This window comes from Nymphaea colorata, chromosome 4 (genome assembly GCF_008831285.2).
Source record: "Nymphaea colorata isolate Beijing-Zhang1983 chromosome 4, ASM883128v2, whole genome shotgun sequence".
NCBI lineage: Eukaryota > Viridiplantae > Streptophyta > Magnoliopsida > Nymphaeales > Nymphaeaceae > Nymphaea > Nymphaea colorata.
In genome coordinates this window covers 26,022,397-26,037,111 of record NC_045141.1, presented here as the reverse complement: position 1 = coordinate 26,037,111, position 14,715 = coordinate 26,022,397, and the positions used below count along the sequence as shown (strand labels likewise).

General features: G+C 40.6%; 3 protein-coding genes across 5 annotated transcripts; 2 read left to right on the top strand and 1 right to left on the bottom strand.

Annotated features, from left to right (window-relative positions):
* The first annotated feature begins 223 nt into the window (after window positions 1-223).
* Window positions 224-5,503, top strand: LOC116253103 (uncharacterized). The gene is made up of 5 exons (XM_031627866.2): window positions 224-381; window positions 1,496-2,843; window positions 3,249-3,518; window positions 4,214-4,369; window positions 5,014-5,503. Coding segments are annotated over exons 1-5 (1,896 nt in total). The 5' UTR covers window positions 224-379; the 3' UTR covers window positions 5,134-5,503.
* Window positions 5,504-5,701: 198 nt separating this feature from the next.
* LOC116253104 (uncharacterized) lies at window positions 5,702-10,007 on the top strand. 2 transcript variants are annotated; one of them, XM_031627868.2, is made up of 8 exons: window positions 6,316-6,448; window positions 7,053-7,135; window positions 7,233-7,271; window positions 7,553-7,690; window positions 7,996-8,135; window positions 8,229-8,299; window positions 8,900-9,027; window positions 9,360-10,007. In XM_031627868.2, exons 2-8 carry the CDS (start codon window positions 7,112-7,114, stop codon window positions 9,789-9,791), a joined length of 972 nt encoding a protein of 323 aa, XP_031483728.1. In that variant the 5' UTR covers window positions 6,316-6,448; window positions 7,053-7,111; the 3' UTR covers window positions 9,792-10,007. The 2 variants fall into 2 exon arrangements, with proteins under 2 accessions (XP_031483727.1, XP_031483728.1); XM_031627867.2 differs by lacking the exon at window positions 7,053-7,135 and having other exon boundaries at window positions 5,702-6,448.
* Window positions 10,008-10,567: 560 nt separating this feature from the next.
* LOC116252301 (probable transcription factor At5g61620) lies at window positions 10,568-13,392 on the bottom strand. Of its 2 annotated transcripts, XM_031626465.2 has the most exons (4): window positions 13,085-13,392; window positions 12,179-12,384; window positions 11,889-12,005; window positions 10,568-11,402 (listed from the first exon to the last, which is right to left on the bottom strand). In XM_031626465.2, the coding sequence occupies exons 1-4, from the start codon at window positions 13,356-13,358 to the stop codon at window positions 11,109-11,111; spliced, it is 891 nt and encodes a 296-aa protein (XP_031482325.1). In that variant the 5' UTR covers window positions 13,359-13,392; the 3' UTR covers window positions 10,568-11,108. The 2 variants fall into 2 exon arrangements, with proteins under 2 accessions (XP_031482325.1, XP_031482326.1); XM_031626466.2 differs by lacking the exon at window positions 11,889-12,005.
* Between the last annotated feature and the right edge of the window lie 1,323 nt (window positions 13,393-14,715).

Sequence of the window (14,715 nt, the reverse complement as noted above, 5' to 3'; positions counted from 1 at the left end):
TTTATTTGATTATTTCACGTTTTATTGTATGTTATTGTTGACAGGAACACTAGAGAATCTCTTTTAGAGTCCACTTCTTGTTAGTATTCTCAGAAAAGGCCTCACATTTCTAAATCTTCTAATGTGGGCCCTGGCTTAGTGGTTTTTGCTCACTGACCACCGAAATCGGTTCCGAGTGGGGAACAACTTCAAGATCCGACCCGCTGATAGCCCTAAATGATTCGCCCAAGCTTCGGCGGCAAGCAGACCGATCTCCCGGGCAAGCAAGGCAGCAAGCGCGCGAGCGAAAGGAAGAACGCTCTCATCCCTTCCACGAGCGGATCGATCCGATCGAACGGCACGAGACGACTGTAACCGCCATCTGCAACTGAATCAGTTCATGTAATCTTTGTTCTCCTTCATTTCGATTTTCCTTTTTCGTTTCCTCAAATTTTCCCTCTCCATCAGCGTGATCCCGTTCCATGGCATTCTGTTTCCTTGAGCCTTCCTTGTCGCAACGCAAAATTGCATCGAGGCTACGTAATGTGATGAAATTTTGCATAAACGGCATGCATTTTGTGCGCCGGAGAGCTAATGGCGTCCGTCACTGTCGTTGTTGTGTCGTAGCATCGTTGTATTTTGCCTGAAACTGTGGTATTGGGTCAGTGCTGCAACCGGGGCGTTAGTTTCTGTGTGATTCAATAAATGCTTGATTTCCGGGGTGTGGATCGGAGTTCGGACTACTTTGGGAACGCCGGCCGTTGCAATGTCCGTTCGAGATCTTTAAAGATGGAAGATCTTTCTTGTCACTTTTAGGTCTTTAGACATGAAAAATCATATTCATGCCATGAAGAAAGAGACTCTGCATACAAAGCTCACTGGACCAACTGCATATTTGTGAATGACCTTGAATTCGTTTCTAGTTTTTTTTTTTTTAAGCAAGTGTACGGACATTATGTTCATGATTAAGTGCACGTGGTTATATTTGTCGAATTCATTGATTGGATTTAAAAGCGAAAATTGGTCACGTTGCCACTTTATTCCCTTTTAAAATTGAGTTGGGTGTTTAAAAGTGAACTTCAAGGGAAGCATATCCTTGTGTGATACCTTTCAATTTTCATATACTATTTTAGCCACCTTTCATATACTATTTTAGCCGTTGAAATCATCGTATTATTTGTTCATAACCAAACAGAAAACGAGCCCCCGGCTGTCTCTTTCCAACAACAAATCTTAGTTGACCGTTACAAATGTATTAACTCGCAGAAGAATAAACTAAGTTATCGGGCAGCGGAAGATGCGGAGTGGATTCCTGTATTTGTTGATTCTTGGCCTTTAGTCTCTTCTGCCTCCTTGCATTTATTTACAGAGTTCACATACTAAGAATAGTGTATATATGTCCCAGTATATTGTCAGACCGCATTGTGAAATTCTTCATGGCTACTGAAGTTCAATTTCCTGGATGTCTCAAAGGATATCTATCTATCTTTCCGTTCCTTTTATTTTGTTGGTGCAGGTTTTTGCTGTTTCGGAGTGTCAGGAGAAGTAACCGTTTCTTTGGATCTGCTAAGGCGCGAGATTCATCCCTTAGCAGTAATGGGGTGCCTTATGCAAAAATTGAACTACCCATTGTCCGCTCCAGCCAATACCTGTCACATAAATTTCAACTGGGGGCAATTTGGAGGTTATATTCCAAGACAATGTCAATTACATTATTTAAGAGAAAGGCACGTGTTCTTCCAAACAGATATAATAGCAGGTTCTCCAAATTGACAATCGATTACATGGATTATCTTGCTTTGATTGCATGGAGAAGGCTTTCATCAATATGTTCATATGGTGGCCCAACTTTCCGACGAATCAGTGCACGTGCTATCACTTTGGCCTTTTCAAGGTCACACTTTGCTCACAGTATTTTTGCTTTAGCTGTTGGAAGGCGTACATGGACACAGAAGACTTGGGCTGATGAAGGACGTCTCCAGAATGGAAGTAATCTGTACACAAGACCACATGATCACCATATTTATATATCGTCTTTCTTTTTTTCAGTCTTCGAGGGTGTTATTTTGCTTCTAAGAGCAGTATATTTGGTCATTTTGTTCACACCTGCCATAACGATGGCCCCATTTTCAGATTATTTTGGCCCCCAGTTCAGGAAAGCATGGCTGTATGTTCTACACCTCACCCTAGAAACGGCTGGACCTGCATTTATAAAATGGGGTCAGTGGGCTGCCACACGTTCAGATCTCTTTCCCAGGGACCTGTGCACTGAGCTAGCCAAACTCCAAACTAAAGCACCTGCACATAAATTTTACTACACTAAAAAGGCTATTGAAAGTGCATTTGGCCGGAAAATCTCTGACATTTTTGAGGACTTTGAAGAGGTTCCTGTTGCATCTGGAAGCATTGCTCAAGTGCATCGAGCAACTGTTAGAATGCACTACCCTGGAAGGCATTCGAAGCCCATCAAAGTTGCTGTTAAAGTTAGGCATCCAGGTGTTGGTGAATCAATTAGGAGAGATTTCGTGATCATTGATTTGGTTGCAAAGATTTCCTACATCATTCCAACGCTAAAGTGGTTGAGACTGGACGAAAGTGTGCAGCAATTTGCTGTTTCCATGTTATCTCAGATTGATCTTGCTAAAGAAGCTGCTTATCTAAGTCATTTTCTTTATAACTTCCGTAGATGGAAAGATGTCTCCTTTCCAAAGCCTTTATATCCGCTTGTGCATCCTGCTGTACTTGTAGAAACTTATGAGCATGGGAAGAGCGTTTCTCATTTTGTTGATGAACTTGAAGGAGATGCTCGTACCAAAACTGCTTTAGCGCACATTGGTACTCATGCTCTTCTCAAGATGCTATTGGTGAGCTTTCTAAATATCTTTGACTTGCATTTCACCTCCTTATTTCCAACCAGACCATTATACTGGAAGGTGGAAACACCTGACAAATCTATGAGCTTTGGAAATGTTAGCAATATACTAGTGGTAGTCTTGAGTTGTTTCTATGAACCTATGACCTACTCAACACTTCAGTTTCAAGAGATTATATTCCTGTGATAAACCAATTGCACGCAGACTAGTTTATTTTAAACAATAGCCATAATATGCCAGCATTTTCTGGGAAATTTCCTGATGCACATTTTTAGATATTTTTTTTTCCCTGCATGCATGTTTCCCTTTGTGTAGATATATATATTTTTAATTTTATTTTGACTAAAGTGTTCCATGTCTGTACTGAATTATTCGTAAGTACCATGTGATTTGCAGGTGGACAATTTTATCCATGCGGATATGCACCCGGGGAATATTCTTGTGCGAGTTTCTCAGCCTAAACATACAAAAAAACGTTTGTTTAATCCCAGGCCTCATGTTATTTTTCTTGACGTAGGCTTGACAGCTGAGCTTTCTAAGAATGATCACCAGAATTTATTGGAGTTCTTCAAGGCCGTTGCACTTCGAGATGGCCGTACAGCTGCAGAGTGCACTCTTAGGTTATCGAAGAAGCAGAATTGTCCAGATCCAAAGGCTTTCATTGAGGTATTACTATTATCCCAAAGTTCTGACACGAATGGCATATAAACTCTTAAGTTCTGTTTTCCTCATATGGTTTAGATTGGGATGTTATTTGCAAAATGCTAGTTGCTCTCTCTCTCTCTATCCCTCTTTCTCTGTCACCCCCACTCTCTCTTGTGTGTTCATGTGTAGTCTGTCATAACTAAAATGATATTCCTGAGAATGATAAATTGATAATTGCTAACTGATGGGCTTCCCTGTTTTGGGTTACACTTAAACTACCACTGATGGATGTATCGCTATGAATGTCCTTTAGGGTTCTGTCCTGCTCATAATGGTCCTAACTTCAAGTTTCCTCATGATTATGGCATTTCCTGTGGGAGTATAATCTGGGATTTGTGTTGGTACTTAACCATAAACTACTGATCCTGGGAAGAAATTTACAAAAATTTTGATTTCATGATTATTTATTCTCCTTGCATCAGAAGAACAATTGGGACTGAGAATATAGTGTGATGAAGTGGAAGCCTTAATTCCTGGGGGAATCTGTGCTATTATGTCTCTGTTTTGTTTACCAATCTCTGATTCTTTGGAAGCAGTTTCTTGTTTTCTTCTCCTGTTAGGTTTGTAGTAAGTGCTTTCAACTTTTTGATTGTTATAACTCTTATTATGCCCATGTCAATTTTGACGTTACAATGTAACATTTGTGCTCATTTCAGGAGGTGACTAGATCTTTTGATTTTTGGGGAACTCCTGAGGGGGATGTCATTCATCCAGCAGAGTGCATGCAACAGCTGCTTGAAAAAGTTAGGCGGCATAGAGTGAATATTGATGGAAATGTTTGTATGGTGATGGTAACAGTTTTGGTTCTCGAGGTACTCTCTCTCTCTCCTTCACACTCACACTTGGACGCAAAAAGAATAATGTTAAATGTATCTTTTTTCTGTTAGAAACGCAAGAATGCTGGTCTGCACATGTCAACAACGAATTACAAAATTTCAATTGTTCAAAATTTTAATTTCTTTGCCCAAAATGGAAAAAGCTTCTGTTAGTTCTCAAGAACAGTAAATTGTAAATATTTGATTTCTTTTACTTTTTGTCACTTTCTTCTCCCACATTTTTTTACTCTCTCTCTCTGTCTCTCCACAAACACATAAAGAAATTATGTGAAATGTATTTTTCTTGTCAGATATACAAATTGCTGGTTGACCTGTCTTGACAGCAAAAAAAATAATTTCTTTGCCAAAAATGGAAAAAAGCTCCAGTTTTGGTTAGTTCGAGAGAGCATTAAATAATAAAATATTTTTCTGCTGTTTGTCACTTTTGTCTTCCGCATTGTGCTTTCATTTCTTCTGTGTTTCCTGCTGTATGGGCAACATTAGATGGATTTGTATGCCAGTTGCTTATGAAAGCCATTAGGTTGTGATATGTTGAATAACCATAATATCTGCAATGTTTTGATTGTCACTTGTTTTCGTTCTATAGTTTTTCCACCTCTTATTTGTGCTTCTCCTCTTAGGGTTGGCAGCGGAAGCTTGATCCAGAGTATAACGTGATGCATACTTTGCAAACACTTCTTCTCAAAGCTGATTGGGCTAAGTCACTTTCTTACACAATTGAAGGACTTATGGCTCCATGAAAAGCCTTCTTCTACAAGCAAGCACTAGAAACCTAGTTATCCATTTGGTATACCGTAAAGAGTGTCCATGCAAAACCCCACCACCCACCGTATCAATAGCAGCAATTATGGGAGGCTTGCTTGCTGTTTTTACCTCCTTAAGAAAGCTTTTCTAGGCCTTGCATGGAAATGGTGGCCTGTTTAGCTTTGGATTTGATAGGCAATTTCATATCGTAATCCAGATCTTGCTCAGGTATTTGAAATCCGAGGAGATGTAGTTGGATCTTGGCTTGATTTAAGATGTATTTCACCTTAGATCTGAGCCCAGATTGGGCATGGTCCGATTTGTATGTACCTTTCATAATTCATTTCCTTATGCTCTCTCTCATAATTGGCAACTGCCGTGTGCCATTGCCTAAACGAAACAAAGAGCATATGCTGCCTTTTTCAAGCATATACCAGAAGTTCATGTGCATCAAAACAATTGTTTTGATTTGCCAATGTACCAATATTCTAGACGTGGCAGACTGGCAGCTCCTTGTCGTTGGAGCTTCTCCTATCGATCGAAAGTTACAGCGATCCTTGACTAGTGCGAGGATAAGACTCTTGGTCGGTAGCCGCGCTTGAGTGAGTGGTGTTTTCCCTCTCTTTTTCCTTGTTCCCTAAACAGAAAGAGATTGCTTGCATAGATATAAGGCCTGATCCATATTATTATTGTCCTCTTAGACATGGTAGATGCAGTCCCGTGACAGTAACAAAGCCTTGCAATAGTGGGCTGCACGACCTTCACCACCAACAGTCAACCTCATAAATTTGAGTCATTTGACACGCATGATACGATAAACGTAACTCAACTTCCTAAATTAGACGAAGAGCAAAGATTATTTGGTTCGCAACTCCCAAGAATTAGTTCATGCACATCCGGTTACAGTTTTCGGGAGGTACGTGGCGTCTTATTGTGGATTCCTTGTTCCTAAAACGTTTCGCCGCTGTTATGCGTCTCTTTCTTTCCTAACGTCCTCCCCACCTGCGTCGGGTCCCCTCCCTCCATAGACCGGCCGATTAAAGGCAAGAAACACGAGGTCCTAGAATCCCGCTACGAGTCGACCTTGCCTCATTTTTAGTATTGTAGTCTTGTAGAGCAACTGCAAGCGATCCCTCTGCTACTCCAGATTCCCTTTTCTTCCCGTCTTTCCTCGTCATGGAACAAGATGGAGACGAGGAGATTGAGGCGATGAAGGCCGTCTATGGTTCCGATTGCAGCGTCATCCAGGAGATCCCTCCGCACATACGCTTGCACATCAAGCCACGCACAGCGGACGATATATCGCAGCAGGTAAGATCACCCCTGTTCCTGTTTTCGGACTTTTTATTCAGGGGCTTCCTTGGTCTGCCGATGGTTTTCTTGTTTTCCGCGTTTAATTTGAATTCAACTTGTTCAATCGACTTTAGTTGTTTATCTGATTTGCTTGAGTTGGATGTGTTGCTATAAAGATCGACATCGTCACGGAGAATTTCTCATGTACATAAATTCTCCAGTCTCCCTTTCTTGCTCTCTCTCCCTCTGTGCTTTTGTGTGACGGCTGGCAATGAAGGAATCAAGTCGCTGGTTTGTGGCGCCATAAGGTGTTTGTGTATTGATCGACGGTAGATTACAACGTTCCAATAGAATTTTCGTGCATATGGTTGGAAAAGTGTTATCATGTCCTAGCCAATTGTGCTCTCTGAGTTTATGTGAAATCCAAATGCACCTTACATTTGTCGAAATAACATTTGCAGCTATTGGTTTTAGCTGCCAGTTTTTATTTGCTCGAGGTGCTTAATCAAGCTGAATTATTTGGTCTAGCTACTTGATTTTGAAGTGCTTTCTCTTTATGTCTTGTACTACGTTTATTTGCTCTGGCGTTGTTAAACATTGTTCATCTTTTGTGGGTTTGAAGTTCCTCTCGTCTTGCTTAGAAGAGGTCGATGCTTGCCTTTATAGAAGTAAAAAAGATGCATGAACTCAATTATTTGGAACTTGGTATGTCTTTCTTTATGATCCATTCTCGGGCATGAGCTGTTTTATGCTTCATAGTTGTGTAAGCAGAAGTTTTATATCATTTTGTTTTTCTTCACAGTTTGTGGAAGCTGTGCTTGAGATTCGGGCTAATGCTGAGGTACGGGATTTATTTGTTCTTTAATCAATCTACTGGTTACCTTTTGCGATAGTCAAATCTGACAGTGGCACCTTCTGACGTACTTGGCAGTCCTCAAAGAATGCCAACTTGCTTGCCTTTGAATCTTTAAGTTGGCTGCTTTGACTGTCGCTTTTGGTAGTTATTTTTGTTCGTTCCAGAGAATCGATAGGATCTCCTGAAAATTCATTTGGAAAAACAGAAAATGAAGAAACTATAACCTGAATGAATTCACACTTGTATCCTTTCTGGTATTCTGGCAGTATCCAATGGAACCTCCTACTGTAGATATAGTGGACTCAAAGGGACTTGATGGCAATCGACAAGAAGATCTTGTCAAAAATGTTAAATTAAAAGCCAAAGAGCTCACTTCGTACCCAATGCTTGTGGCTCTTTGCGAGGTCAGTAAAAAGTGTAACTTGTCTTTTTGTATAAATAGTTCTTTACATGTTTGTTTTACATTATATTAATGAAGGTAATTGCTGTTGCTTGTACCCTTCCTCTCTTTCTCTCTCTCCCCACTAGCAACCTCCCCACCCACCCTAAACCCCCCCCCACCCCCCCCCAAAAAAAAAAAAAAAAAAACCTCTCTCTCTATGTGTGTCTGTCTGTATGTGAAGTTAGCTGCATTCTATTTACTGAAGTGATGAAAATTAGGTGCAACTGAGGCTTTTTCTTTTTCACTTACCAAGTATCATGTTAGCAGGAAGCAATTGAGACTCTTTCTGGCATGAACCATCCAGATGGCAATTGTCCACTCTGCCTCTATACCTTGCACCAGGGAGGTGATGAGAGCCCCTTTTTGCCATTTATGAAGCTAATGTCTTGTTTTCACTGTTTCCACAGGTGTTTCTGTCTATTCTTTTCCATGTGATCTTTTTTTAACTTCAGAGGGTACAGAGCCTTTTATACATCTATTTTCCTTTTATCTTCTTGTAGTGAATGCATCATTAGGTGGTGGAAGTGGCTCCAGCACGAGAGACAGACTGCAGATTCAGATGATGGCAGTGGTAACAGAAACTAGAAAAACTGATTTTCTTCATGGTAGAAATTAATCATATAGAGGCGTGTGTCAAAAATATGAAAAAGCTTCATTGACTAATCCAACAAATGTCCAATTGTATAGAGTTAAAAATGCTGCAATTATTGGTCAATTATTGATTTCAAAAAAAGATGGAAAGAAAAAAAAAACTCCTTTTATTAGTCTTGCTATTTCCAGAACCACAAAAAATGTCAGAAACCTGAGAATCCACGATTATACTATTTGCTTCTCCTGGACTGAAACCTTCTTAGCGTATATACTTTCCTAATATCGAATGTTAATGCAGTCCGAAAAACGTGTTGGAAACTTCATGCTTGGTCCTTTAGGCACCTTTTTTACCCTGCAGTTGGAAGCGTTTCTGTAGTCTCTGATTAATGCATGAATACTTTTTCTACCCCTCTCGCTGTAACATACACGCACATGCACCAACATATATATATATATATATATATATATATATATATATGAGTTTTAGAAATATCTTATTTGGATTCTCTGACTTTTGCATGATTCATCTATGTTATTATTATGGTTCGTCTAATTGAGACTGCTTCTCAATACGCTGAAGGAATGGCAGATCAAACATCTGGGAGCAACAACCGTCTTCTAGCTAATTGCCCAGTCTGCCGCAAAGATTTCCATGCAAAGGATATCGAGCATGTTCTTGACATGCTCAAACCTGGTTCATCTGAATTGGTATGTTGCACCCTTTTTCTTCCTTTTCCCCATAAATGTTTTGATAGCCAAGCCGCCAGAATGTTGCTGGTCCATCTTGCTCGTCATGGCAGTTTTCAGTGTGAGATAATTTGTCTTGATATGAACCCGATAGAGCATATGTACGTGTTCAGGGCTGTGTCTTTGTGTTGGACACTATAATACATATTAGGCTCAGCATTTGTTTTTTCTATTTGTGTTGCTTTTAGATAAAGCTTTATGTTTTAGTCGGACTTGTGGTCTATGAAAAGCTTTTTTTTGCGGTTTAGAAAATAATTCCTCCTCCCTAAAGAACTGCTCATTTTGGTTTTCAGATCGATGAAGAAGCAGATGTAATTGACAAGGAGATTCTCTCTTCTGAGTTTGAAAATCTTCGAAGGAAGAAGTATGAGGCTGCTCTAGAAAGACAGAGAGAAAATGGCGGATTTATAGAACCAAAGAAAGTGGAGACTTTGTTACCGGGAATGTTCCTTCCCCACCTTATTGCTTCGCCTAGTTTGGCTGCAAAGGCCGATGTTTTAGAAGACCAACCATCTGATAACGGCAGCGAAAACGTCAGCAGGGAGACGGCGACTAGTAACAGCGAAAACGTCAGCAGGGAGACGGCATCTAGTAATGTTCCAAACAACGCGGGCACCAGTGAGCACCGGAATATGGGAACGAGGAAGAACAGAGCTTACAACCAGAGAAAACATTGGAACTCGCAACCGAGTAGGAAACAATGGATAAAGAAGGATACTGCATGATTTGCAGTTTTGGTATATGTTGGCGCTTTTTATTCATCGTCCCATTTGGCTGATGCATATACGCAATTAGGTTAGGAAGCCGTAAGCATAGCCAAAAGTGCTTTGACTGGTTTCCAATGTTTGTTAAATATGAGTTCTTGCGGACTATAACGGTAGGAATTTTATGTATAAAAAGAATTGTTTTCGTTTGCTATGAAATTGTATGGCTTTGGCGCATCCGTCTATGGGTCGATTTGTGGAGTTCCAAGTTGAAGGTCGTCAAGAATTTTGTACTCCGGATGCTGCCTGCCCCATGAATCCAAGGGTGCCAATGCATGGTACCAAGTTAGGTGGTCCAGACCCAGATCTGGTTAAAGGTCCATGGTATGACATGAACTCTGCTGAGTCCATCTTCATTGACCGATCAATCAAAATGAATGAGCCAGCTCTCAATTGAATTCACTATGAAATCCGATCCTGATATGATGTCCAAAGTATTTGGCTGCCTCGAGCCTGATTCTTACTCAGTAAGTTTGAAAAGGTATTATTATAATTTTATTGTTTTGCGGTGTTGTCCTAATTCCCATGTTTAAGAAGAGTGGTTAAACTCGTCTTCTTGATTCTGACATAGTAAAAAAGTCTGCAGCAGAACTTGGGTTTCTCAACCACTGGTTCGTAAAAATCCTTGTCTACTTGTTTTTGTTTTCGTTTTTTTTTGATACTGTGAAAGAGAGAGAGTGGGAGAGAGGATGTCGTTCCCAACGGCACCGTTCTTTGCTGTAGCAGTCACAGGCCGGTAGACTCCAACACGTAATTTATTCTGTATGTAAATATCATTCACATTTATCCTTTACAATAAGAAATAGCCCAAAAAAGCTTCGACAAGTAGCAGGTCCGGCAACGAAGAACCAGAGGCAGGTCGCCCACAGGACGGCTCAGTATGGAGAATCCTCCTTTGATTTATAGCAGCAGTGGGATAGAAGTAATATCCAAACTACCAACAAAGACACCAAGGGGCAGTATATCCATGAACCATATACAAACTGCATCTACATTTTCCAGTAAAAATGGCTAGATTTAAGAAGAAACAGTGAAGCCAAAGGAAATGGACAGATTTTGTGAATACATGGACCCTCGTCCTCTAAATGCCTTCATGGCTCCACCAAATGCAGCACCAGTGACAAAGGCTGCAGAGTGCCTGTGCTTTCGATTCTTACACCTTATTATATTAACGCAAAAGTTAGCGGGGCTCTGATACTTTCACATAGCTTCTGCAGGAGTTATGCTGCTCCAATTTCATCAAACTGATTGCTGTTGGACACTGGAAACTTGTCGAATTCAAGCAGCTTGTGGAGGGGTAATTCTGAGCTCCAGATCGCAAGTGTGTATGGGTGTTGGGCTGGAAGAGAAAGCAGGAAGAAGGTCGGAAACAGACAATGGCGGAGGAACGGTTTTTGTTTCGAGATAGGGTGGAGATGGTGAAAACAAGCAATGTCGGACAAGATCGAGGGCGAAATGAGAGGATTGCCGATATGCCTTGGAATCGTGTGGATTTATCTTGGGGGAGGATTCGCTGATTGACTTAAACGATGAGGTTGGCTGCAAAGCTTCAGTTCCATAGGATGATGCTTCCTGCCAAGCAAAAAAATTTTAACAACAGATGTAAGAAAGACGAATTAACATAGAACTAAATCCAGCAGAATCCTGCTGAACATCAAAATGCTTGCTTAGGACGCCATTTTGGGACACCGATCATCAAGTTTTGCACCAAGCTAAGAAGAAAAAAAACAGCTGAATGTGACAGAAAATATTGGAATGCTTAGAAGTTATTTCTTCCATCTAAAGCATTCACTTTCTCATCTACGAGGACAATGAACAAGCAGTGCGCTTCTGGTATTTATAACATTGCATGAAAAGGAAAGAAGGCAAGTGCCTGATCAAATTGATCTGGGCGCATATGTCGTTTTGGGCGTAAGGCAGAGGACTTGGTGATTAAACTCTTTGTTAATATGAACGATGGAAACAGAGTCAACTGCCACAAACATGGCGTTCACGAAATGGATACTGTGATTCTGCCGACAGAGAAAAGGGAAGTGGCCCAGGATGTGAAAGCTATACCGTCAAATTTGCACCATTAGGAACAGGAACTTCACTACTCGTGACCAAAGGAAAAGCTGGGGAAGCTTCTGTGGTTGCATCTGCTATTTTGGTGTTCATTTTGTTTGAAGATCCATCCTGAGAAAATAACATCAATATCGATATGATGGTTGCCAAGAAACTCATTTCTTTCATACAGAATATCAGAAAAACTGAGAGCTAAAAATCTAACAAGTTAAATAAAGGCTAAATAAAGCATGTAAATTTCAGAAGACCCGGTAATAGACAGAGGAGGAAGAAGAAGGTTTTACATTAGCCACCACATCAAAGAGGCTGGACCTGCGCTTCTTCTTGCCACTGCTGGCATGCCTAAGGAAGTATTTCTGAGCATGACTGGCAACTTGAGTTGGAGTCCTGGTAGTTACAAATCTCTTTGAAATTCCCTTCCAATCCCCCTTTCCAAGCTCCTTTAGTCCTGCCAGAAAGGTCCTGTGCTCCTCTTCTGTCCATGGTACACCTGAAAGATGAAAAGGAGCCCTCTTGTTATATGTCACATCGCTGAAAAATTACCTACCTTTGAAATTCAGTAAAAATACCCTAAGTTCTTGCATCACTCTACATCAACAGTTAAGAATTTGCAATAAGAATCCTTATGCTTTCTCGTGTACCCAGATAACCACCTTAACAACAGACATTTGTAAGGAATTCAGTGTTGGAATTTAGGAAGTCATTAATAATCCCTTCACGTATTACCATAAATCTTCTTCAAAATGCTAAGCGATTTTCAGAGGTTATTAGCAGAACAAACAACTAATTAGTCCTACACGCACCTATAACCAAAAGGGAGCAACATAATATTGTACGTGGTCGCTGAAAATCCAGGAAGCCACAGATAAATGAAATTTTTTCTCAAAGAAAACCAAGTTCGCAAGTAAATCGACAAAAGAGAAAAACCATTAAAAGAAGTGTACAAATATAATTGTCCACGGAATATCTTTAGATTAACTAGTAAAAGATGGGTCCATTAAATGGGTTTCAAGCTTTCAGCTGGATATTCAGACAGCATAACACTTCCTGTCCAACCAACAAAGATTCAGCTCCAAACTTCAAGCACAATCCCCACGAAACAAGCATGGGAATTGGAATTCAAAGAGAGAGAGAGAGAGAGAGAGAGAGAGAGAGAGAGAGAGAGAGAGAGAGAGAGAACAACAACATACCTCTGTTTCTCTCATGTCGTTTATTGGTAGAAGAATGAGGGAGGCCATCAGATGCGTACCCCTGGTCACCAGAATTCTGCTCCCCACAAAAGACCAAGTTCCCTGTACTCAGGCTCTTCCTCATCACCTCACCACCACCAATTCTCACCCCAAACAGCATCAGCCCTTCCCCAACTCCTCCCTTCTGCCAAGCACCCACGCTGTCGCACGTCCTCGAGTTGTGGCCATTGTTCCCGCAGAACGAGCATTTCCTCACTGTCGATTCTTTCGCCATCCTTCCTCTCTCTCCGTTTGCTGTATGTCACGAACTACCAGAGGAAAGACAAAGGAGGAAGCCCGTTATTATATAACCACAGGGAGGGAGGGAGAGAGAGAGAGAGAGAGAGAGAGAGTCTTGTGGCATCGAACAAATCCACCGTACTGAAATGCTGTTCACGCGTCCGAGAACCAACCGTGATTTTTCCCGACACTCGGAATCCTAAATGTGCAGCACGTGCCTCTTGATTCCGTTCACTGTCTCGTGACTCATCCCAAGTCGATCCTTCACTGTGTTTTGAATAAAATTTGAGTATGTGATTAGCTGAAGGTATATTAGATCCGTTTCTTGGTACAACTGGATACAGTGGCAGCGTTCAGATTCCGAAATCAAGAATGCCATGGTGAAATCTATTTCGCCAAATTCATTTTACTGTTCTCGATTAGTCAAGTAAATTGTTCTTCAGACATGTCTGGATTTATGCTGCCAAACAAGCAACAAAGTCTCGCTACCAAGTACAGTCTTATTGAATCCCAAACAGAAATATCTGCGTTAGTTTTTGTTGAAGCCAAGGTGGTGTCTATCGCCAGATTTATTTTACTAATCTCGGTTAGTCAAGTGAATCATTATTCATGCATGTCCACCTAATATTTTAAATGCTCACGTTATAAACATCTTCCGCACGAAACTAACGAAAGGTTACGGTTGAGTATTCCACCTGCGCACATCCTGCTGTGCTTGAGTCATTCAATCCTTGACGCATTAATGTTGACAGCTCTCCTACGGCTGGAGGCTGCCAATCACTTGGACTTTATAGACTTTCGATCCAACTAATTAGACATGGTAGGAGGAAGGATGAGGACTTAGAGAAGAAATATTTAGGTTGACTAGTCATAACCACGATGGGTCTTTGAATTCAAGTGCGTGTCCTTTATTTGTATAAGGATTTTTTGCAAATTTTTGGGTATTTAGCTTCCAATAAAATGAAAAGAAAAAAACATGTTCACGTTCCAAAGTTTTTTGGTTTAACTGCCTCTTTTATGTGATATATGCCTACATGTAGAGTTATCATACGATTGGGATTCATTCATACCTGAGAATGGAGGTCAGTTTGGTTTTGCTAAATGTTTCTGTTCTTAATGAAGAAAACAGGGAAGGATTTTTTTTCAGTTTTGCCTTCACATCTTGAATTTCTTCAATCTTCATACATGCCATATTTTTGCTTGACGAGGTTCCGGAAAACGAAAAGTTTTATATATTGCCCAAATGTCGTTATTTTGTTCAGAATAAAAATTTAATTTCAACTGAAAAGCAAAGGTAAAAGTGCCATATATCTCCGAGACAGAAAATCGTCTCCTATTTGATAACCGTCGGA

Bases quoted from the DNA above. Each gene is read 5' to 3' on its own strand.
- LOC116252301 (XM_031626465.2), bottom strand. From the start codon at position 13,358: ATGGCGAAAGAATCGACAGTGAGGAAATGCTCGTTCTGCGGGAACAAT. The intron at 12,385-13,084 runs GTATGTTGTTGT...TTCATCTTTCAG, and splicing joins ACGACATGAGAGAAACAGAG to GTGTACCATGGACAGAAGAG. The intron at 12,006-12,178 runs GTAAAACCTTCT...TTATTTTCTCAG, and splicing joins TCTTTGATGTGGTGGCTAAT to GATGGATCTTCAAACAAAAT.
- LOC116253103 (XM_031627866.2), top strand. The intron at 2,844-3,248 runs GTGAGCTTTCTA...TGTGATTTGCAG, and splicing joins CTCTTCTCAAGATGCTATTG to GTGGACAATTTTATCCATGC. The intron at 3,519-4,213 runs GTATTACTATTA...TGCTCATTTCAG, and splicing joins ATCCAAAGGCTTTCATTGAG to GAGGTGACTAGATCTTTTGA.
- LOC116253104 (XM_031627867.2), top strand. From the start codon at position 6,314: ATGGAACAAGATGGAGACGAGGAGATTGAGGCGATGAAGGCCGTCTAT. The intron at 6,449-7,232 runs GTAAGATCACCC...TTTTCTTCACAG, and splicing joins CGGACGATATATCGCAGCAG to TTTGTGGAAGCTGTGCTTGA. The intron at 7,272-7,552 runs GTACGGGATTTA...GTATTCTGGCAG, and splicing joins AGATTCGGGCTAATGCTGAG to TATCCAATGGAACCTCCTAC.